Source organism: Phodopus roborovskii, unplaced genomic scaffold (assembly GCF_943737965.1).
Source record: "Phodopus roborovskii unplaced genomic scaffold, PHOROB, whole genome shotgun sequence".
Lineage (NCBI taxonomy): Eukaryota > Metazoa > Chordata > Mammalia > Rodentia > Cricetidae > Phodopus > Phodopus roborovskii.
The window spans coordinates 102,903-128,023 of record NW_026125426.1 but is presented as its reverse complement, the minus strand read 5'-3'; the positions used below and the strand labels follow the sequence as shown (position 1 = coordinate 128,023).

The 25,121-nt window shown below is 43.1% G+C and overlaps 1 protein-coding gene across 1 annotated transcript in view; it reads left to right on the top strand.

Annotated features, from left to right (window-relative positions):
* The first annotated feature begins 282 nt into the window (after window positions 1-282).
* LOC127215305 (kinase D-interacting substrate of 220 kDa-like) overlaps window positions 283-25,121 on the top strand; it is a 77,261-nt gene continuing 52,422 nt past the window's right edge. The window contains 11 exon segments of the mRNA XM_051175676.1: window positions 283-449; window positions 6,103-6,246; window positions 9,163-9,261; window positions 11,031-11,129; window positions 12,037-12,135; window positions 12,781-12,882; window positions 14,239-14,337; window positions 16,832-17,029; window positions 18,979-19,077; window positions 22,072-22,170; window positions 22,636-22,734. Coding sequence (XP_051031633.1) covers window positions 6,139-6,246; window positions 9,163-9,261; window positions 11,031-11,129; window positions 12,037-12,135; window positions 12,781-12,882; window positions 14,239-14,337; window positions 16,832-17,029; window positions 18,979-19,077; window positions 22,072-22,170; window positions 22,636-22,734 — 1,101 coding nt within the window. The 5' untranslated portion in view covers window positions 283-449; window positions 6,103-6,138.

Genomic DNA, 25,121 nt, shown 5'->3' with positions numbered 1-25,121 from the left:
CACACGTTTAGCTGGGTGTGGTGGCACAGGTCCGCTGGGAGGTGGAGGCAGGATCCTCTAGGAGAGAAAGGTCATCCTTGGCTACGTAGTGAGTTCGAGGCCCTGCCTTGGCTTAAGACTCTGTCTTAAACAAAACAGGACATCTAAGCCCACACCAAACAAACAAGCGAGTCTCCACGCCTTTTTAGCACAGGCAGTGCAGAGAGAAGGAACTTCGGGCACCCGCTGCTCCTCCTACACCGCCCGGGGGCGGGGCCACCGAAGCCCCGCCCACCACAGCCCACGTGACCTGTCAGTTCCTGAGTCCCCGGAAAATGGCCGCCGGGCGTGGTACGGTCACGGCGCTCGCAGCTGCGCGATCTTGACGTCGTGTCCTCTGACAAGGTCTGCGGCGCGGCGAGCGGGTTCTGCGGAGCCCAGGGCGTCCTCCCCGGCCAGGCTGTGACACGGTCAGTGCGGAGGCGGTGTGGCCGGGTGAGGGAGGGCAGCGGAGGGTTTGAGGCGAGCGGCCGGGCGGGCCTGTGGCGGGCACCGGGGACCGGGCGGGTGACCGGAGGCCGGTGCGGGGCGTCGGGGCCGGGAGGGCGAGCTCGGTGCGGTGGCGGGGCGCCCTGGTGAGGCGCTCCCGGGTGGGCACCGGCGGGGCCTCCAGGCCCAGGCTGCTTTGGTGGCTGGCACCCCCATCACCTGCTGTGTCCTCTCCGCAGGTGCGGCTGAGGCCGGCCGCCCCCGTTTCTTGGCTCTCCAGGCGGGGAGATGTTGTCCTTTTCTTATGCGCTTTCGTCGCGGAACCCACGGCTCCATTGTCTGGGCAGGCTTTAAAACGCCTTGCAAAAGACCTCAGCAAGCCCCTGATTAGAACGCGCCCATGTTTGCTTTGTCAGCCAGCAGTGTAGGGATTTGTAATTTTTTTTTTCTTTCAGCTTGTCTACCTCCTTTTGAAGGGTTTAAGCCGGTTTAGGACATTTTCTTACTACTAAATAACTGTTTTATGGCGCTCTCGTTTCCTTAGAGGTGCTCGCGGCGTTCTCTGCTTTTCAGAGATTCCTTTGGTGTGGGGTGTGGCTGAGGGCAAACCTCCTGGTGGTGATTCTGATAGGTTAGTCCCTGCTCATATTTTGACACCACGAAAAACAAGGCGTCTTCATTAAAAGGAAGGATTCACACTTTTTATTTATTTATTTATTTATTTATTATTTTAAGGGAGGTTGGGTGCCGAGGCAAAATTGAAAAGTGCTGTTTCAAGGTGTGTTCTTTGTTCTCAAGCTTTACAAGGACATGCTACTTTATCGGACTCATTTTGGGGACCTTGTTAAACATCTGCTTTTGAGCTCCACCACAGGTCTGCCAAAATGGGACTCTCTGGGTAAGGGTACAGTGTGCAGTATTCCACACGCTTTGCAAATAATTGACAGGCACACCGGCTTGATCCTTTTGAACTGAGAATGGTTTTTAAACCTTTCATTGGGCTCTCATGTCCAGAATTTCTTTCTCTTTTTCCTTCCTTCCTTCCTTCCTTCCTTCCTTCCTTCCTTCCTTCCTTCCGATAGGGTCTTTGTTGTTGTTGGTTTTTTTTTTTTTTTTTTTTCCCTGAGACTTTCTCTGTGTAGCTTTGGCTGGCTGTCCTGTAGACCAGGGTGGCATAAAACTCAAAGAGATCCTTCTGCCTCTGCTTCCTAAGTGGCTGGGACTAAAGGTATGTGCTACCTCCACTGATAGGCTCTTAATACCTGACCCTGGTCTGCTTGGACCTAACAGAGATCATTTTGCCCCTGCCTCCCAGGGGCAAGGGTTAAAGCATTTTGCTGTGTGCCACCACATCAGGCTCTAACCCAGCTCTTTAAGGACACATAAATGATCATAGTGCCCAGAGCACTTCACAGCCCACTCAGTACCCAGGCTGGATGGTGAGAAGGGGGCAGATACATGTAAAGTAATATCTGCTGTCTTTCCTACTTCTCCATCTTTCTTTTCTCTCCCTCTACATTTTGTAGCAAGCATGGGTGCTGTTTTGCTGGTGTTCAGGGCAATACTAACATTGCTGCCTATCTTTTTCCAAGTCACATGATTTGCTATTTTTTTTTTTTCATCTAGAACATCTCTGGATATTTTGCTCAACCAGAAATTCAAATATTGGGTATTTTATTATGTTGACCTTAATGTCTTCCATTTTTACTGCTTGATCCTGTTCTTGCAGGCCTCTGTTTCAGTCCCTAACTCATGCCTAGAGTTCTAGTTCTTTGTTTGTTTTGTTTGTTTTTCTATTCTGGGTTGTGGATACATACACTGCTAAATTAATTTTTCTATGGTCCTTCTTGAGCCTATTATCCATTCTTCCAGCTTTTGCTGAAGAATGTCAGGTTTTGTTTTTTTGTTTTTGTTTTTGTCACTGGATTCCTGAATGTTTAGAAGGCATGAACAGAAACCTAGGAAAAGGACTTTTATAGGGGTGAGGAGAGGTCAGTAGCTTCATGATCTGTCTCAGGGACCACATTGGCTCCCTTAAGAAGGAGCCTTCTGTGTTGGTGTCTGTAGTTCTCCTTTTCTGATGACTGTGGTCTTACACATCACCCATAGTGACGGGCACAGTTGTGATTCTCATTCTGGACTGGCCCAGCTTACCTTCTGATCATGATGTACAGATTGTGTACATAGCCCTGCCTGTGGCTTATGGTAGGGAACATACTGTTGAGGATGACAGGGGTCCTTTCTGTGGACAGAGACACACCCCCACCACCACAGAATAGGCATCTTTTATGTACCTATATGTTGCTCAGCTTGACAATTCCTCATGAGATTCTGCTTGCTATAGGCCTGTAATAGGTTCTGAAGACAGATATAACAGAGTGGAGACAGCCCTTAAACTTGACGAGATATAGGTCTAAACCATTGTGGACTTTGAAGCTATAGATGCAAAGCATGCAGGATGTGCTTCAGCTTGCTGGGAGTATAAACACTGGCATTCCGTGTTGATGAACATGGGCAAACTCGTGATTCTACCAAGACTGGGTTAGTTCTATGGTATGCCAGGCACTTCTCCAAGTGTTAGAAATTGAGTAGTGAACAGAGTCCTTATTCTTACTGAGTTCTTTGCTGGGGTAGGGAGAGCAGGCTAAGTAAGTAAATAGTGTGTTGAGTCAGGCTAAGTGCTATCCGGATAAAACTGAGTAATGGAACAGTGATAGTAGAGTGTGTGTGGGGTGGTTGAGGGCTGTTTTATACTTAGTGGCTGGGGTGTTCTGCATCAGCTAACATTTTAGTCTAGCACTGAACAATGTATATATTTTAAGTAGTTGAGATGCCACATGTGTAGTTTAGCCCCACTCCCTTCATGCAGCATAAGCATTTTTCAGTCAGGTTTGGAAACTTATTGATCCCCGGTGTGAATTTGTCACAGTTTGCATACCCCTAGGTTTAAAATGTGTGTGCTTGTGTGTCTGCCTGAGTTTGTGTATACTGATTGAATGAATGCAGGTGCTCCCCTGGAGCTAGAGTTGTAAGAGATCCTGAACTGGGAACTGAATCCAGATGCTCTGTGAGAGCAGTAAGTGCTCTTCCTCCTCTGAATAAAGTTATGTCATATTTAAGATCTTCATCCACGTCTGTCCTGGTTTTAGAATTTCCTAGGTGTGAAATTATTGGATCAAATAACTTGTTTAAAGTAAAGCATATCAATATAATTAATTTTCATGTTACAGAATGTAGTTTTGGGGTAAGGTTTTGAATTTCGAGAGGCCCGTGTGATTATGTAACACCAGCACAATTGAGGCAGAGACTATCCATTAATTCTCCAATTCCCTTGCATTCCTATGCAGTGTTTCACCTTTTGTCTGGTCCCCTAGCAACCCCGGATGTATTCCTGTCTGGTCCAGGTATTTTTGTTCCAGAAGGTCATATTTACATGGAATAGTGTTATCTGCCCACTGGTCCCAGAAGTAGACTTCCTTCCTGCATGTAAAACTTGAACTCTATCCCAAGGACCCCAGGAATCTCAGCTCCTCATAGCATCAACTCACTTAAGTCCTGTTAGCTCAGAAAATTCTCATGGCATCTAAATCCAGCATGAGTGAGGTGGGTGGTGACACAGTCATCCCAGACAGTCTGTGAGTCTGTGGGACTCAGTCAGACTGCAGCACCTGTCTGTAATCTCATCATTGGGAGGCAGACAGGAGGATCTAGTTTGAGGCTAACCTAAAATATATATTAAGAGCCTGTTTCAAGACCAGAAACAAACAAAAAAACTTTTAATAACCAACCAATCAAAGAAACAAGTTATCTGTTCTGAGTAGGTCCTCAGGAGCAATATAATTCTCCTAGCAGGGGTAAAGTCTTTTGTTTTTCTTTTTAAAATTTTGATGAACCCCGTTCTATCAGATTTCTCTTTCTTTTTTCTTTCTTTCCTTCTCTCTCTTTTTTTTCCTTTTCTTTTTTTATGTACTGTGCTTTAGTTTTGTAGTGAAGCAGTTTCCTTAATCAGAGTTTACAGAAACTGTGCTTTCTTGCAGCAGTTTTGTGCTTAGGGTTACACTTAGGTTAGTTTTGAGTTTGCATCTGTAGAGTGGGCAAAGTGGGCACTGATGGCTTTACACTTAGATTCTCCTTGAATAAAATACAGTCTACTTAAAACAATTTTAGAAAATATTTACCTGTTCTTTGACAATTTAATGTATGCATACAATGTATCTTGATCACACCACTCCACCCCACCCCCCACTTCCTCAAGACACACACCAAGTTTCTACTTTTTCCAACTTATGCCCTAGGAAACCGGTGGGGAGCAAGGAAGTGGTCAAGGGGCTGGAGTTTGGGGTTACTATGGGGCAGCCAAAGTCATTACTCTCATACATCCTGTGGAAGGGCTACACTTTCTCATAGCACTCCTGCAAGAATGAGGGACCAGCTATGGGCACGTCTGATTAAGAGAAATGTAGCAGACAAACTGAGCACAGATGCCTGGGTGGAGTGGGCATGATCATTTGAGGAAGGGACTGAGGAGGAGTTGTAGGACCATACAGTTATAGGCGTTAAGTAGGTGAGAGGCCACACCACTTACTCTGTTGAGATGGAAACATTTATTTGATTTTTCTGTCCTCTGGGAATCAAAAGATTCAGACCAATTCTGACAGCTCGGTCTCCTGCATGCTGGTCAAAGATGCAAACCCACTGAGTCAGAAGCTCTGAGAGGAGGGCAAGGATCAGTGCTTTAAGCCCTCCCAGTGATTCTGGTGTATCCATGCCTAAGGGTTTTTTATCTTTGATTGATAAATACTAACTATATACTTATGTTTCCATGTGTACATAGATTGTGGATTGACCAACTCAGGCTAATTAACTTGTTCATCACCTCACATCCTTATAATTTCTTTGTGGTGAGAACATTTATAATCAACTTACTTGGCTACTTTGAAAAACATCATATGTTGTTGATAAATCACAGATACAGACTACTGAACTGAGCCTTTTGCCCTTGTCCAACTAAAATTTTGTACTCTTGTACCAACATCCCCTTTTCTGTTCCTACCCACACCCCTTTAGCCTCTGCCAGCTCATTTAGAAGCTCACTGTGGATACTTTATAGACAGAGAAGAGGCTGTCTATCAAGGGAGGCTGAGTGGAAGTATGGAAACCAGTTAGGAAGCTGTGAGGTAACTCAGGGTGGCTTGTAGGTTGGTAGTGATTTAGTGCATCTTGTAGATAGAGCTAGAAGGGCTTGCTATTTTAGATTGCTTATATGTTAGATTCTCATGTAAAAAGGATAGTTCTAAGGCCTGGGCCCTGGAAGGATGGAGCTGGGGCTGATGCGAGCTGAGACATGGTCGGCAATAGGAACAATGGAGTACCACTCCTTTGTGCTTGGGGTCTTGGTGATGAAGCTGGGTAGCATGTGTCTTGGGTTTTGGATGAACTGGGTTTGATATGCGCTACAGTCTGAGAAAGGACATCTTTTTAGCATTCCAACAGTTGAAGTGTGAGGAGTTGTTTGTATTTTTACCATTGGAGGTGTATCTGAACACATTTGAGGATAAAACTGAAGGATAATTAATAACAACTTTGTTTATTTCTAACCAGAAATGTACGTTTTGTCTGACTTGTTTTTTACAGGTGAATAAAGTGGGTTGGCTATAGATTCCTGTGAAAATGTCGGTTCTGATATCACAGAGTGTGATAAATTATGTGGAAGAAGAAAACATCCCTGCACTGAAAGCTCTTCTGGAGAAGTGCAAAGATGTAGATGAGAGAAATGAGGTGAGGCTGAGTGTGAGCACTTGACGAGTATGCACACTGCTGTCACACAAGGCACGGGGGATGAGTTCCTCACGAGTGTGTGCACTGCTCTCACACAAGGTGTTGTGCTAAGGATGAAGGTGGGAGGTAGGTGCTTCTCTGCTTCCATGGGTGGGTTCCTCATGCAAGTTCATGTTGGAATATTTCAGAATCTGTGTCCTGAAAGTATTTTTAACTGACATAAATTGTTGAATATTGAATGTAGGCTTGTTGACATCCCCCGATAGAATAGTAAGTATTCAGGGGGTTGGCTCTTTGAAACCACAGTGCCGCTGGGAAGCTTCGTAGTCTAAGACCCCCTTCTCCCTTCAGATAGACCAATCAGACTACATGTTTTTTCAGTGAAGTCTCAGATCTTCCTGAGTTGTTCATCTCACATACCCTGGGATTCTAGATGCTGCATGTCTTAGAGGGCATTACATACTCTGTGTTACTGTTTAATAACTAATTAGTAAACTTACCTTAGATACCGTAAACATTTCTGTGAAATTGTTCTTATGTCATCAGATGCAGTGTGATGTTTGAAAACTATTTGATGTGATATTTTAGAGAATAATAAAAATTTCACCTGTCAAAGTATGTGTTTATCTTAATAAATCTTAATTTTTTAGATTATTTTATTATTTTATGTGTATGGGTATTTTACTGAGCATGTGGAGGTCGTGAAAAGAGCACTGGAGTTACATACAGTTGTGAGCTACCAGGTGGGTGCTGGGAATTAAACCCAGGCCTATGGAATAGCCACTGGTGCTCTTAACCACCAGGCCACCTCACCAGCTCCTTCTTTCCTTTTTTTCAATGCCAGGAATGGAGCCCATGCCCTCATACCGTTGGGGAAGAACACTACTGCTGAGTTGTTTCCCTGCAACTGACACTTTTTAATTTTATTTTTAATAAACTTGTGTGTGTGCGCGCAAGTGTGTACATGCATGTGTGCCTGCTAGCGTGCATGTGTGCGTGCGTGGGCATGTGTGTGTGTGTGTGTGTGTGTAGGTTGGGGAGAACCAACCCTCAGGAGTTGCTTCTCTACTATCTTGTGGGTCTTGGGGACAGAATGAGGTTATCAGACTTGGTGGCAAGTATCTTCATCCACTGAGCCATCTCTTCTCATAAAACTTAACCTTAGAACAGGATATGGTGCTGTACTCCTTTAATTCCAACACTCAGGAGTCAGAGATAGGCAGATCTTTGTGAGTACAAGGGCAGCCTGGTTTACATAGTAAGTTTTAGACCAATTAGTCTATATACTCATACTGTACCCCCAAAAGCAAACAAAAAAAATCATTATTATTATTTTAAACTGTTGGACTTGGAGGTATAGTTGTTTGGTAGAATGCTTCCCTGGCATGAGCAAGGCCCTGTATTCAACAAGACTAAGAATAATCCAGAGTTTCACAAAGTTGTTAGATTCTTCCCCCCTTTCTTATCTTTAGAGTATTTAAGCTTCTTCATCTTACTGTGTTTAGCTTATCATCTTTATCACATTTTATTTGTTGTGTGTATGTGTGCGTGCCATGTTACCCACACAGGAATTCCAACACAGCTTGAGAATTTGGTTCTCTCTTTCCATTATGTAGGTCCTGAGACTCTGACTCAGGTCTCCATAGCCCTTGGTCATCATTCTTGAAAAGGAGTCTTAAATATTAGATCAGCAAAATAAAATAATATATATATGTGCATTTAGCATATAATTGACAACCATCAGTGAAGCTGGGTTTTTTGCCCCTTTTGTTTATAAACTAGATAAGTCTCAATTATGACTACTTCCATCTTGGAAAGAGCAAGGTCACCTTTCCTTGGGGTGGAGGAGGGCTGGGTGGTAGAGAGTACTGAGACCGTACAAAAAGTCCACAAAATACCATTGAGTTAATTTTGTGTTGGCTAAGTCCACCTGGGTATGGGACTTACCTAGGGTTGGGTCAGTAGATCCAGTGACAGGCCACTGAATAAAATTGGTTTTCCCTTTGCCATCTAGTACCAGTTGTAGATGTCTTCTTAGTTGGAGGTGAGAGCCCTGTCTGCTTTGTTCTCTTAGCTCTGTGACCCCTTCTGGCTTGAACCTGTATAGATATAGTGCATGCTGCCAGCTTCTGTGAGGTCACATTGTACATTGCTTTTTAGAACAGTTGATGATCAAATTTAATGTTCAAATGATAAACTGGAAAATCTGTTTATACATGATACCTCATGTATACATGATACCTCAACCTCTAATAAGTGATGTGGCCATCACATATAATTTAATGTCCCTCATTATGGGAATGCCTGTGTTTACTTTGTTTAAGCCAGTAGTTATGGTTAACTCTTTAAGTACCTTATCCTTATAGTAACATGTGTTTGCTAATTCAGAACTCATAGTGTCTAAAACAGATTATTAATGTTATGGAGAGAAATTACATTTCTTTTTTTTTTTTAGTTTACTTTTTTTTTTATTTTATGTACATTGGTGTTTTGCCATGGGTGTCTGGTCCTGGAACTTGAGTTGCAGTTGTAAGCTGCCATGTGGATGCTGGGGATTGAATCCGGGTCTTCTTCTGGAAGAGCAGTCAGTGTTTATAACCACTGAGCAATCTCTCCAGCCCCAGAAAGTTACATTTCTAGTGGCTTTGATACTCATTTATTTTTCTGGAGAGTGAATGTAGGGTCTTGTATATTTGAGGAAAGTGCCTATCACTGAGCTATATCCCCTAACTAGTTTATGACTTTTAGATCATCAGTAAACTGAGTCTGTAGGCTCAAAGCTATTGATAAATTACAGAAATATAGGAAGCACATCAGGGTTCTGCACACATATGTGAAAAGATGAGTGTGGTGCTTGTCAGTGTTGGCGTGAGAGCACACCATGTTGCTAAGCTTGCTGTCCTGTTTGCTCTCCAGTGCGGCCAGACTCCCCTGATGATAGCTGCTGAACAGGGCAATGTGGAAATCGTGAAAGAGCTGATTAAAAATGGAGCCAACTGCAACCTGGAAGACTTGGTAGGCATAAATAATCTACCCATCAGCCCTGCTTTAATTTGTCTGTAAGAGTGATTAAAGAACATGATTAAAAATCATACTTTGAGGGCTGGATGTGGTAATTTATGCGTTTAATCCCAGTCCCAGCACTCAGGAGGCAGAAGCAGGCGGGTCTCTGAGTTCCAGGCTAGCCTGGTCTACACAGAGAATTCCAGGCTAGTCACAGCAACATGCCCACAAATAAATAAATAAATAAATAAACAAACAAACAAATAAATATTTTCAGAGTTCTCTGAGATATATCTCACCTTTGTCTCATGTGCTAAATCATTTTCTTTTTCTTATTTTTCAATGTTGTTTTTTAAGGTTTATTTATTATGTACACAGTATTCTGCCTGTATGTGTGTCTGTAGGCCAGAAGAGGGCACCAGATCTCATTATAGATGGTTGTGAGCCACCATGTGGTTGCTGGGAATTAAACTCAGGAACTCAAGAAGAGCAGTCAGTGCTCTTAACCTCTGGGCTATCTCTCCAGCCCAGCTACATCATTTTCATTGTTGTTTTAATCAGGAGAGAATTTTTGCTTACAGCCAAGTATTTCATGCCTTTTTACTTTTTCCCTGTGCACATGGCACTCCTGGAAGTTCATGTCTGTATAGTCAAGTGTCTTAAGAATATTTCTGTGTATGAGCTGTGCTGTTAAGTGACTCTGTAATTGCAACTTATAGATGGTGTTATTCTTAATAATGGCCCCTTCTGATGATGCCTCTGAGGTACAAATCACTGTCCTGTTTTTTGGGTTTCTCAGTGTTCTTCTAGTTACTTTTAGGATCACACAGCTGGATTCTTATGCTTTAGTGACCATCTGAATTTTTGTGTTTTTAAGACAGAGTCACTGTGTAGACCTTCCTCTGCCTCTCCAGGGCTGGGATTAAAAGCATGTGCCACTACCCATGGTGTGATCATTTGAATTAATTCACTCCCTGAAGCAGTGGTTCTCAACCTTCCTAATGCTGTGTGACCCTTTAATACAGTTCCTCATGTTGTGGTGACCCCTAACCATAAAATTATTTTTGTTGCTGTTTTATATCTGTAATTTTGCTACTGTTGTGAATCATAATATTTTTTGGAGATAGAGGTTTGCCAAAGGGATTGTGACCCACAGGTTGAGAACCACTGTCCTAAATAAAAGGACAGTTCTGCTCTTTATTTACAAAACAAGAGAGAACTGTTCTTTGTTGCAATATTTCTAGCTTCCCCAGTTGCAGCTGCTGTACTTTAACACTAAATACATGTTTCCATACACTGGGCTGCAGGCTCTTTAATTTGAGTAACAGTTGCTAGGGGCAGGATCACCCTTGAGGTTTTGGTGGTCAGCTTCTCTCCTTTCTACAACACAGTATGTGATGAGAAGTTCAGGAGACTCAACTAGCACCCATGACACTGCTGTCTGTGCCATTATTCCTGACGCAGGCCGGTGACAGTCCTGATCTGGCAGGTGACAGTCCCGATGCAGGCCTGTGACAGTCCTGACATTGACAGGTGATAGTCCTGATGCAGGCCTGTGACAGTCCAGATGCAGGCTGGTGAGGGTCCTGACACAGGCCAGTGACAGTCCTGATATAGGAGGTAAAGTCTTAAAGATAGCTTCCGTGTTGTTCCACAGAGGCTTAGCATGCACGACTCATGTCATATCAGTTTGGACGGTCATTTGGCATGTAAATTCAAGTGTATCCCTGACTTTGGAATGTTGTTTCTTTCTGAAATATGCCATTTTGAATACTTTCAAGGACAACTGGACAGCACTTATATCCGCATCTAAAGAGGGGCACACCCACATTGTGGAGGAGTTGCTTAAGAGTGGGGCCAATCTGGAGCATCGTGACATGGTATGTGCATTTTCCATGGGGCAGCATCAGTTAGCTGAAAGTCACTGACAGGGATGGAGATGCAGGAAACTTTGTCTGTGCTTTCAAGATAGAGTCCTTTTGTTTTATGACTCGGGGCTGGATTTTGGAGTGACTGAATGTTTTAAATGCTGGTGTTATAGTGTCTCCTGGTGTGTGTGTGTATGTGTGTGTGTGTGTTTGTGTGTGTTTGTGTGTGTGTATGATCTGCCCAGGCTGCTGTCCATGAACACTACAGTTCTCATAGGACATGGCTCATAGTTGTCATGCACCTCCTGTTTGATCAGGATCTGGGTAAGGCATAAAAGTGAGAAAAGGGATAATTTTTGACTTAGATTGAAAGACATTTAACTTTTTAAGAAGTCAGTTTTAACAGTATGAGCAAGCAAGGAAGGAAGTGATTTGCCTTGACATATACATCATACATTACTTAGCTGATGGGGGTTAACAAAGTACATGTGGCTTAACTTTGAAGACACTACAGTGTCTGTCTTTCCCTTCATAGTATATTGTGCCACACAGGGTTTTACTTCTATCATCCTATGTTTGCAAATTTAGGAAGATATTACTGTACTTAGTTTGGTTGTAAAATGCCCCCAAATATTATGACCCTGCTACCTTCTAGGCTGTGAGCAGCCAGAGTGATTCTTAGAAGCAAGAGTGTCCCTAGTTCAGTTTTTGACGTTTACTACACAAACTTTGCAGTGATTACTGTAGACTCAGCAGATTTTATTCAGTCTATGTTCTGCTGTTTATTTCCGAGGAGCCTGAGGATTCAAGACAATAGTCTTGATAAAACAGTGCAGTTGCAGAGATGTGTGTAGAGGACCTGGTTACAGACACTCCTTGCTTGGTGATGACACAGTTCCGCACACCCTTTTGTCTTTAGGGGGGATGGACAGCTCTCATGTGGGCGTGCTACAAAGGCAGGACTGACGTTGTCCAGTTGCTTCTTTCTCATGGCGCCAACCCAAATGTCACCGGTTTGGTAAGCATTAACAAAAAAGTGAATCTGTAATGTGAATGGTAAGTCTTCGTACAGAGTGTTGCAGGCTTTTTATATTTCATAGTGGGTAGAGATTTTTTTAGATCATATTGAGCATCATATAGAATGCCATTCTAAGACTCAATGAAAATTTTATACATTGTCCTTTCTCAGTTTTTCCAGTGAAAAAGCAAATATTTTTGTTCAACGAACTCAAATGTTAACCGTCATTGTGTAGCATTTCAAAAGGAAATTGTGAATTCCTTGGTTATCTTATCATGGGTGCATCGTTTCTCTGAGTTTCTTGAAAAGATGTTTACCAAGAACCCATACCATTTTCTGTACATTCTATACATGTCTGTATGTGCTTTTTACTTCTTCTGCTTACTAATCTTGCCTGTTGGCTAATCACAATAGATGTGTTAACTCTGCAAAAATGAATGCATTGATAATATGTTATTACGGCTTAACACATCTTAGTTTTAATTATGTATTATGAATATTTGTATTTTTAAAATGGAGAATGGTCTCTAACTTGGTTAAAAAAAACATGACTTTGTGTTAATTCTGCTTGGTGAATTTGTGTTGCAAATGTGCATCTAAAAGACTCTCTTCTTGCTCCACCCTGTGGGTGCCTGTGTAACCCAGCAGTACAGTGTCTATCCCATCATCTGGGCAGCTGGCAGAGGCCATGCCGACATAGTGCATCTTCTGCTGCAGAATGGTGCGAAAGTCAACTGCTCTGACAAGGTGAGTGTTCCTGTTATGAACTTCTCTGATGTATCTTACTTAGCGATGGGTCCTCTGTTTGTGTTGTGGGCTAAGTGTTCTCTTGATGTTTATTACTTCAAATTCATTGTTCTAAAAGAGACATGGATAATGGACTGGTGTCTTCGTTGTTTAATGTTTTCTATTATAGCTTCTTTCTACTTTCAATCTCACTTGCTGTGTTTGTGTGAAAATTATTCTAAAATTCAGGTTTGTTTCTCTCTTTCCTCGTGCTTAGAGTTTGAAAGCTGGTGATTGGAAGTAATGGTTGCAAGTTACTTTTGAAGTGTGGGAGAAATGGTGACAATGGGCTTTTAAGAGAGAAGGCTACCAGGAAAGCTGGTGTCCCAGTCAGAGTCTCTATAGCTGTGTTGAAACATCATGACCAGAGAGCAAGTTGGGGAGGAAAGGGTTTATTTGGCTTACACTTCCGCATTGCTGTTCATCACTGGAGAAAGTCAGGACAGGAATTCATTCAGGGCAGGAACCTGGAGGCAGGAGCTGATGCAGAGACCATGGAAGGGAGCTGCATACTGACTTGCTCCTCATGACTTGCTCAGCCTGCTTTTTTAGAGAACCCAGGCTCCACTCGCCATGGGCTGGGTACTCCTCCATTGATCACTCCATGAGAAAATGCCTTACAGCTGTGGTTGTCAAGTAGACAGGTTGATTGGGGTTATGGTTAAGAGTACAGATCTGGAAGCTTGGTGGTTCTGTGGGTATTTTTCTACTTTTTTTTTTTTTTTTTTGTTTGTTTGTTATTTTGAGACAGAGTTTCTCTGTATAACCCAACTGTCCTGGAACTCCTTTGTAGATCAGGCTGGCTTTGAACTCAGAAGTTTACCTGCCTCTGTTGTCAAAATCCTAGGATTAAAGGAGTGTGCCACCACTTCCTGGCTTTTTTTTTTTTTTTTTAACCTCTTGATAACTTTGTGACTTTGACCTATGATGATGAACTGGGCTTAGTCTGTGATACAGACTAAGCACTTTAACCATTTGAAGTTGTCTGAGCTGTGTTTGATACTTGGTTGCTAACTTTTACACCATTAGACTTCAGGTTATGTCATAAAGTATAGGAAACAGTGAATGCCTATTGAAAATTAAGTGGAAAGATTATCTTGTTTGGAAAAGCTAAATAAAGTTGATTAAAGACATTTCATATAAAATGATTACCTACTCAGGACAAAAGAATGAGGGTAATAGGTTTTTATCTAGGACTGAAATTATGACTAGTATAAATACTTACCTAAGAATACTCAAAATATAACTTCATTATGAGCTGCTTTTTTTTTAGTATGTGTCCAAAGGTAATTTTGAGTTTATTGCCTGTTTTAACAGTATGGAACAACCCCTTTGGTGTGGGCTGCCCGAAAGGGTCATTTGGAATGTGTGAAGCATTTGTTGGCCATGGGAGCTGATGTTGATCAGGAAGGAGCCGTAAGTACCTCTCTTCTTCATGCCCTTCTAGTAGAGAGGCATTTTTTCTTTAAGAAAATAATTTGAGCTCATACAAGCCTAGAAAAGTTTCCCTGGAGTTCTTAAATGTTATTTTTTGTTGTTGTTGTTTCTAGTTTTGAAATAGAACTTTGCTATGTAGCCCAGGCTTTCCTGTCTTTGCTGCTAAATGCTGGGACTCCTTTAGTGGCATTGACTTTGGAAATAAGCATGTTGTGATAAGAAAAACAATACATATTTGCCTTTGAGGATCTGTTGCTAATGTACATAAATTTTGGGAAATGGACACCATGAAGAATAATTTTCAGTAATCTTGTAAACTTAAAAATTCTTCAGGTCAAGCAAGGGGGTGGTGGTGCATACCTTTAAGCCCAGCACTTGGGAGGTAGAGGCAGGCAGATCTCCATGAGTTTGAGGCCAGCCTGGTCTACAGATCTACAAAGAGAAACCCTGTCTCAAACCACCCCCCAAAAATTCTTTAGGTGAAGTAGCCCTCCCCCTCCTTCTTTCCTTCTTAATTTTTTTTTTTTTTTTTGAGATAGTCTCTCATTATGTATCATGGCTGGCCTGGAACTTGCAATGTATATCTGGCTGACTTTGAATTCACAGAGATCGTCCTGCCTCTGCCTCCTGACCTAGGACAAAAGTCATGTGCCACCATGCCAAGCTGGTTTTTAATCATAATTGTAGGAAAACATGCTCTATTAAAATGCCTTTTCTTAAAGTAATGTTGGACTGTGTGGGATCTTTGTTGTAAGGTGTTGTTCCTGTCTAATAAACAGTTAAGGACATCAGGCATGAACCATTACGGTTAAAATTTGGTCCAGTCTAACTGACTGCCAGTTATTAATTCAATATTGAGTACTAGCTGTGTACCTCATCTATGCTAAGAGTGCTGGAGAGCCACAAGGAGCTTCACAAATAGCTTTTTCTTAGAGGTCCAAGAATGTTTCAGAAATTAATGTTTGTGTGCAGCAAGTACTTTTCAAGTACCAAGGGCTACTGCTTGTGTGGTTATTATCTTATGTCAGACAGCTCGTGATTGAGTCTGAGAGGAAGCAACACCAAATCTCTGGACATCTGCAGCCAAGTTAAATGGTGTAGCTCATACTAGACTTCCTAGAGCAATGGCGTCCAGTGTGTCCTCTCTTCCATGATGGCCTTTAAGGCACTGTTCATCCTGCTGGGCCACAGCAGGTCCCAGGTCCACTGGCCTCTCTCTCCTGAGTTATCAACTAGATGAACAGCTCACTATTGTGATAATTTGATGATGAATGTGAGAAAGTGTCCAGTATTTTAAAGGACTATTTAGAATATATTAATGGGCTTTTAAGTACTGTTAAAGATCAATTATTAAACTTTTATTGAGATAGGCTCTATCTCTTAAGTTGTCATTTTTCCTAAACGTTTTATTATAAAAAAACTCTTAGTTTCGAGTTTGATCCATTTTACTGTGAATTATTTAAATTGGAAAGTGTTGAATTTTGAGTCCTTTTTTCAACCTTGTAACATCTGTAAAGGGTTTTTTCCCTGTGAGTGAGTCTATTATCAGGAAAAGCACTGAACCGGATAGTTTAATGACTCAATAGAAGTAGTGTATCTTTGAAAACTGAAAATACAGGATGGCTCCATGGCTCAGTGGATAAAGTGCTTGCTGCTAAACCCAGTGACCTGAGTTCTGCCACTGGGATCCATGTGGTGCAAAGAGAAAATGAACTCCTATGACTTGACCTCCACATGTCCACCTACATGTATGTACATACACAGTGAAAAAAAGTGCAAAGAACAACTTGTTTCAAAACCTGAACATATATCTCCTGTCACTTTTGGCATATGTCTTTTTATTTATATTGGCATTTTGTCAGAACTAACTTTTAAAAATTTAATACATTTGTTAATTTATTGGAAAGGGGCACATGTATGCCATTACACACATGTGTTGTTCAGAGGACAACTTTTGAGAACCAGTTCTCCCTTCCACCACATGGCTCCTAAGGATCTAATTGAGGTCATTAGGCGTGGCAACAAGTGTCTCTATAAGCTAAGCCTTCTTGCTGGCCTGACTGGAAATAACTTTTAATGGCTAGAGGATTATTATAGTGGTAGAGCCCTTTCCTAGCATGCTCAGGGGCCTGGATTATAGGCCAACACCACCAACTGTTACAATTTGAGTATATTTTTAAAATTATGTGTATGTGTCTGTGTTTGCCTGTGGATATATGCATATGAGTGGGAGTTCCTGCACAGGCCAGAAGAGGGCAGCAGATTCCCTGGAGCCGGACTTAGAAATGTTTGTGAGTCACCCAGTATAGGTGCTGGAAATCAAACTCCAGTCTTCTGGAAGAGCAGCAGATACTTTTAACCACTGAGCCAGCTCGCTGGTCTCTCAACTGTTAATAATTGAAAATCATTTTCTGATTATGGCATACATAATATGTTTTCTAGAACATACTAATTTCTTTGTTTTACTTTGAAGAATTCGATGACTGCACTTATTGTGGCAGTGAAAGGCGGCTACACACAGTCAGTGAAAGAGATTTTGAAGAGGAATCCGAATGTAAACCTGACTGACAAGGATGGGAACACCGCTTTGATGATTGCATCAAAGGAGGGACACATAGAGATTGTACAGGACCTGCTGGATGCTGGGACATACGTGAACATACCTGACAGGGTAAGGAACCCCCTCAGACTCTTCTATAGCAGTGAAGTAGGCGGCAAACTCCATAGCTGCACTCATCACCAAGTCTTCACATAGGACATGAGCTTGTTTTAAGAGAAAATTTATTTCTGCTTTTGAAACCAATAAGTTAAAATTTCCAGGTTTTGTTACTGGAAATGGTTTCTTTGTAACTATCCCTGGGGTGTTTTTCATGGCTGGTGTTACTCATTGTCACAGGACTTAAATTCTACCTTATACTTAAGATTTATTTGTTTTCTCTCTCCTGACTTCTTCCCTGAAGTTACACATATGTGTTCGGAACTCTCCAATTGAGTGTATATTTATTTAGTAAGTTTTTAAAACTTACAGCAAATAAAATGGAAGTGGGGTTTTGCTTTTGTTTAAGTACCTGGAGCTGCTTTCCCTCAGTTTCCTCCATCTCAGCAAATAGTACTACTCCCTACTCTCTGCTTTACCTTTTCCTTACCTAACCCATGTCATTCTGTTGACTCACGTAAAACTTGCCCTCCCTGGCCAAAGCCATTCTCGCCTATTATTTGTAACAGACTTCTCTGTTGCTTCTGCTTTATGTCTGCGTGCTGTTGGATGCATGCAGTCCTTTGTTGAAGTCATCCAAGGCCTTCTCTTACACTTTGGATACATACTCCAGTTTTAGTTTACAGACCTGGCATGTCACTGTCCTTACTGTTATGTCACACTGTCCCATTTAGGAGGTTGCAGTCCTAGTAAGCCCCTTCTGTTTCTTGTGCATGCTGATCTTGTCCTGCTGTGGTGTAGGGCCATGTGCATGCTGTGCTCTTAGTGGAGAATGCTGGCCATGCACTTCACCTCTGCTTATATCTGCCTAGTCCGAAAGGTCACTTTTAGCTGTCCTGTCCAGAGGGACTTTTATTCGGATATGCTGTTCTGTCTGTATCGTGTTTGTCTTGGTTTATTTATTTTAGTATATGCTGTCTTTCTTTGTTAGACTGTAAATTTTCTTAGAGCTGGAACCTTGTTTATCTGGTTTCCAGTTTAGAATGGTGCCTGGCACACTGGAACAAGGAAATGGGTTCTTTATCAAGTTACTCATTTTCACCCACACCATTGTTTACCAGACTAGAACTGGTCTGCCTTGGGTTTATTTAAGCTGTTATTGGGGCAGCAAAGATACTACACCCCAGTGCTAAACCTGTAACCCTTAAGGAATACTGGACTTGCAGCACATTGGGGCCTCAGAACCAAAGCAGGCAACAACTCATAGGGTGATTTAACATAGATGTCTACAACTGATCTACTGTTTAGCAATTAAATAACAAGATACCCGAGCTCATGGCAAAATGAGTCTGAAGTGTGTAGGAAGCTGTGTTTCAAATGGCTGTTGCTGGTTGAATGTCATGAGGAAGTGTGCTTGTGAGGCATTTACCTTGTTTGGTTCTTGTGCAGGAGGATGATGATGTGTGTGCTTTCAGCCTGTGGCTGCCCACTGGCTGTATCCACAGACACTGCTTTGGGACCAGCCCTTGCTGTCCTTTAGAGGTGTAACAGCATGCCAGCTCTGTGCTCCCAATTTAGAGCCTGTTGCTTTTATGACTCATTAGTATTTGAAGGGGACTTATTATGTAACATCCAAACTGCCAGCCAGTGTCCTGTGATTTCAATGATATGTGTGATGGGAAATTACCTTCAAAGAGACTAGATTCCATCTGAGTAGTTTGTCTTTTAAGTTTTCATTAAAGAACATCATGAGCCCTTATTCTAAGGACTAGTGTCCTCTCTCTCTTACTCAGGGGGTTGCTAATATCAGATAGTACCAGTTAATTTGAAATCTCACCTTAGTGATACTCTTTTCAAAGAGATTTTTAGAACAAATACAAATCTACTATATTAATAAGTGAGTAACCTTAATTTCAGAACATGTGTATTTGTTTACTAGTAGACCTTGTTTTTTGTCCTTGCAGAGTGGGGACACTGTATTGATTGGTGCTGTTAGAGGTGGTCATGTTGAGATTGTTCGAGCACTTCTCCAAAAATACGCTGACATAGACATCAGAGGGCAGGTATGTGCGCTCAGATTGGGGGGGTACCATGAACACATGTGTCAAGTAGTCAGGATGTCTCCCCTCCTACTTTCTGTGGAGATAAATGTATGTCCTAAGGCATTGACTATGTGTTATTGTTGTACTTATGTATTATTGACACTATTCTAAACTTCCTGAATTAATATCCACTTAAATGTAGATACAAGTAAAAAAGTTCCATACCATTCTTGGCTGTGCAGTAAATATCTGCCTCAAAAAAATAAAACAAGGGGCTGAAGGTGGCTAACTGGATAAAGGTGCTTTCTGCTGTTTGAGAGGCCTGGGGTTCAGTTCCCAGCACCCTTGCTGAGTGGTGCACAGCTTGCCTTAACTCCAACTCCAAAGGATCTGAAACCCTCTTCTGGTCTCTGAGTTGCCACATAAGTGTGTGTGTACGTATGCATGCATGAGTGCATGTACACACACACACACATACACACACACAATTTTTTAAATTAAAGTGAACATTGATGTATAGAAAGGAAACAAAGGAAAGCCTTCACAGGCAGGTTGAATTGGAGTTACATTGACAGAGGGCTGAGTTTCACTGGCGTTACATTGACAGTGGGCTGAGTTTCGCTGGAGTTACATTGACAGAGGGCTGAGTTTCGCTGGAGTTACATTGGCAGAGGGCTGAGTTTCGTTGGAGTTACATTGACAGAGGGCTGAGTTTCGCTGGAGCTACATTGACAGAGGGCTGATTTTCACTGGAGTTACATTGACAGAGGGCTGAGTTTCACTGGAGTTACATTGACAGTGGGCTGAGTTTCGCTGGAGTTACATTGACAGAGGGCTGAGTTTCGCTGGAGTTACATTGACAGAGGGCTGAGTTTCATTGGAGTTACATTGACATTGGGCTGAGTTTCGCTGGAGTTACATTGACAGAGGGCTGAGTTTCATTGGAGTTACATTGACATTGGGCTGAGTTTCGCTGGAGTTACATTGACAGTGGGCTGAGTTTCGCTGGAGTTACATTGACAGTGGGCTGAGTTTCGCTGGAGTTACATTGACAGTGGGCTGAGTTTCACTGTAGTTACATTGACAGTGGGCTGAGTTTCACTGTAGTTACATTGACAGAAGGCTGAGTTTCACTGGAGTTACATTGATAGTGGGCTGAGTTTTGCTGGAGTTACATTGACAGTGGGCTGAGTTTCACTGTAGTTACATTGACAGAGGGCTGAGTTTCGCTGGAGTTATATTGACAGTGGGCTGAGTTTCGCTGGAGTTACATTGACAGTGGGCTGAGTTTCGCTGGAGTTACATTGACAGTGGGCTGAGTTTCACTGGCGTTATATTGACAGAGGGCTGAGTTTTGCTGGAGTTACATTGACAGTGGGCTGAGTTTCGCTGGAGTTACATTGACAGTGGGCTGAATTTCGCTGGAGTTACATTGACAGTGGGCTGAGTTTCGCTGGAGTTACATTGACAGTGGGCTGAGTTTCGCTGGAGTTACATTGACAGAGGGCTGAGTTTCGCTGGAGTTACATTGACAGAGGGCTGAGTTTCGCTGGAGCTACATTGACAGAGGGCTGAGTTTCACTGGAGTTACATTGACAGAGGGCTGAGTTTCACTGGAGTTACATTGACAGTGGGCTGAGTTTCGCTGGAGTTACATTGACAGAGGGCTGAGTTTCGCTGGAGTTACATTGACAGAGGGCTGAGTTTCATTGGAGTTACATTGACATTGGGCTGAGTTTCGCTGGAGTTACATTGGCAGAGGGCTGAGTTTCGCTGGAGTTACATTGACAGTGGGCTGAGTTTCGCTGGAGTTACATTGACAGAGGGCTGAGTTTCACTGGAGTTACATTGACAGTGGGCTGAGTTTCGCTGGAGTTACATTGACAGAAGGCTGAGTTTCACTGGAGTTACATTGACAGTGGGCTGAGTTTCGCTGGAGTTACATTGACAGTGGGCTGAGTTTTGCTGGAGTTACATTGACAGTGGGCTGAGTTTCGCTGGAGTTACATTGACAGTGGGCTGAGTTTTGCTTGAGTTACATTGACAGTGGGCTGAGTTTCAGAAGGTAGGAGAAAGGAAGGCAGGGGGTTTCAGGAAGGCACAGTGACTGTGTGAGAAAGCTCAAGAATGGAGAGGAAAAGACTATGTAAGTATGGAAGATCAACCTGTTGCTGATGGTGGGATGAAAGAGATGGGAATAGAAAGAGGAGCAGTGGGGATGTGTAAGTGTCACTCTAAGAGCCAGGCATCTTGTGTTCATTTCTTAGGCTGGGAACTCCCTTAGGAACATATCGAATTAGGGAAACCTAGAGTGGCACTACAGGAGGTGTCTTCTCAATTAAAGGCAGATTTTCACAAACAGATGGTTCCTGGATCACCTGTTTTAGGCCACTGATTACTCTGTGCCTGTCAGTTTTGTGCATCTATTTTTAATCAGTTTTAATTGATGCGCTCTAGCTCTGTTTTCCAGGTCTGTGTGAATCAGAGGAGCCAGACAGGTTGCTGAAGGACCTGTTCAAGCAGTGTAGTGTATCGGTGGGTTTAGGTTAAGAGAGCGACAAACAGTAATGCCTGTGTTTGTTAGGAACACATTCCTACTCACTGTCTTCAAGAGAGGTGGACACATATACTGTTACCTGGGTCAGCATGTTTAATAATGACTTGTTCAAAAGAGCAGAGTTTGGGTATCGGTGATCTCTAACCTGTTTTCTCTTCCTGGAATCTGATTGCATCACACAAGTGTTTCAGGGCTGTGGAAATGGCACAGTGATATAGTGCCTGTGCAGGATGTGTGATCCTGGGCTCTACCTCCACAACACAGAAACAGAGCAGAGCACGACTTAGCAGCTCTGTGGTGGCTATTTACATAGTACTGAGTTTTCTCGGACCCTTTCATAAAGAGTTTCTCCAAAGTAAATCCTAGGACTCATGTAGATTGATGTCATCTCCCACCTCTTTAATTCATAAAGGGCAGTCTTTAATACTGCCTCTTACATGGTTTTCTTTCATATACAGGACAATAAGACTGCATTGTACTGGGCTGTTGAAAAGGGAAATGCCACAATGGTGAGAGATATTCTGCAGTGCAATCCTGACACTGAAATATGCACGAAGGTACAGATGAAGTTCTTTTTTGTGAGCTGGATGGTTTTAGAGTTGCAACAATGACACTTATGTATCTGTCAGAAAACACTGTCAGCTAGTCACAAGCTGGGAAGAGGTTGCTTCCCCCGTGTTCTTAATGCTCTGTTTGGAATGCAGAACACCTTTGCTTTAAACAACCTCTGCAAGCTGTGCTTGGTTCCCCACATCAGCCATTTCTGCTTCACTCAAAGTCGTGTGAAGCTCTGCACGACTTTGGAGGTTGCAGTCAGGTGTTCTATGGGGAAAATACATTTGTAATTCTGATAGAAAGGTTAAAATGCCTTAGTAACATAGTTATTTCCATTCAAATTGCTGGTTGGGAAAGGAAAAGCACCTCCTTGTCAGTTTGTAAATTATGTTTCGTCAGAATATTTGAGTGTAGAATTGCTGAAGTAAAGGCAAACCTTGTTCTTTAAACCTTGTCTGTGCCCACAGGATGGCGAGACACCGCTGATAAAGGCCACCAAGATGAGACACATTGAAGTGGTGGAGCTGCTGCTGGATAAGGGAGCTAAGGTGTCTGCCGTGGACAAGGTAAGGACGTCTGTGTGGAGCGCCCGTGGAGAGGTGGCGGTACACTGACCTGCACATCTGGGGAGTGCTGGAGATGAGACGACTAGCTGGGATTGTACGCAGGGCCTTGTGATTCTGTTCCAGCATCATGGTGTGGAGTGAGCATGCTTAGTGTGCTTACTGTTCCCCTTCTGTAGCTGGAAACCAGCTGTGGGAGCTGTCCTTGACCACCACATGAGGAGGACATCTCAGGGGTATCTTTCCACAAGTCTACAGAGAATATAGAGGGGCTGGGAGGGTGTGTTCTCCAAGTAGACTGTAGACTGGCATTGATGGTCCAGTTCCCAGCATCTTATGGGGCAGGTTATACTGCCTGTATCTCTAGCCCCAGGAGATCTGATGCCTTCTTCCTGCTTCCCTGAGGATACACATTCACATGCAGATAACCACACATAGACACATAAATAAAAGTAAAAAACAAAAAAAATTAATTAGGAAGGACATAAAGACTTCTGAAACTGACAACTTCTGCTGGATGCAGTGATACACACCTCTAATCCCAGCACTCAGGAGGCAGAAGCAGGTGGATCTCTGTGAGTGTGGGGCCAGCCTGACCCACATAGAGAATTCCTAGGCCAGCCAGGGCCTAGTAGTAAGACACTGTCCCAAAACCAACAATAACAACAACAAAAACCAAACCAAACCAAAACCAAAGCACTGAACACATAGTACTGGGAGTCACTGTGGAGACAGTCAGCACGTGCTTGCTGACAGATTCTCATGGTAAGGAAACAGCTGTTCACTGAACATATTGTACTGGGGATTGTACATGGACAAGGAAGAGGCTGTAAGAGTTCTTATCTGTGATGCTGAATGTAGAGCCTGGGGACTTTGCCCCTGCAAAGTGAAGTGCTAGCCCCCTGATCTGGGGCCCTGTGCCTTTAGTATTTGAAGTGATGCTTGTATGAGTCTGAAATCTGGCTTTTCATATGCTATTTCACAAAAATAAACTTTGAAATAAATATGTCTAACTTAGCTGTTGCTGCTCTGTGCTTATTTTCTGCATATTTATGGTTTTGCTTGTTTTCCAGAAATTTTGTGAGCTGATGATATTTTGCTTTCTTGTGGGTTTGAGAATGTGGAATGGTGTTGGGTGGTTCGGCTGTGTTGAGATTGAGGACTGATAGACAGTCGGGCTGTGACTAGCAGCCATTGGGATGTATGGGATGAAAAGCTGACAAGACCTCCAAAGTGGGGATGAGAACTTGGAGTTAGTGTAGGGCATGTGGGTGCGTGTGTTAGCAATGAAGATCCGAGTGTAGAGAGCAATGAAAACAGATGGAGTTTAGCCCTCAGAGTGTCGTGCTGTTGGTTTTGTAAGTATTCTTGGTTATCAAGTTTCTTCCTTTTAAGTCATCAGCTGTATAACGTCAGAACCATTTTGTCTTCTGTTTCTATGTCTTCCAAAGTACCCAGCACATGAAGTCCTTTACACTTGCTCAGTTCAGCAGTTACTGTACTATTTGTTGTCACAGGAAGGAAACTAGAGAGGAACGTGAGACAGAGGAACAGTTTGGATAAGGTCCATCCCCAGGAGCCAGGGGAAGGACGTGCAGGCCTTTCATGTGTTGTCTCAGAGCGGCCAGTGTAGGCGATAGCTGGGATATAATTTCTAAGTTTCACATGTTGGTTGTCATCAAGGGATGGTTTGTGAAGTACTAGACAGAATACTTGGCAGACTGGAGAGGTCCTCACAAATGCAAGTCTTTCTCAGTGTGGGCTGTGAATGCTCTCATGATTGCAGAGTCTTGTAGGGGAGGTGACAGCTGGTGACAGGGGTGAAAGATGAAGAGACTGGAGATACTGCAGTGACGGAGGACAGATATGACACAATGGAGAATGTAGACTCCATGATGGAAGATGCTTGATTAAGGTTACAGGGATTGATGGGGTTGATCACAGTGCTTGGGGACTGGCCTGGAAGCTGGTAGAAGAAAGCCATGAACTGGAGCATGAACTAGTGAAGAAAAGTGCTGGCAGTGGCCTGGGGCAGTGACTGTTGTGATGGAGGAATGGTGCTGAGGCGTGGGTCCTGCCCGGGACAGTGACTGTTGTGATGGAGGAATGGTGCTGAGGCATGGGTCTTGCCCAGGACAGTGACTGTTGTGATGGAGGAATGGTGCTGAGGCATGGGTCCTTCCCAGGACAGTGACTGTTGTGATGGAGGAATGGTGCTGAGGCGTGGGTCCTGCCTGGGACAGTGACTGTTGTGATGGAGGAATGGTGCTGAGGCATGGGTCCTTCCCAGGACAGTGACTGTTGTGATGGGGGAATGGTGCTGAGGCATGGGTCCTTCCCGGGACAGTGACTGTTGTGATGGTGAAATGTTACTGAGGCATGGGTCCTGC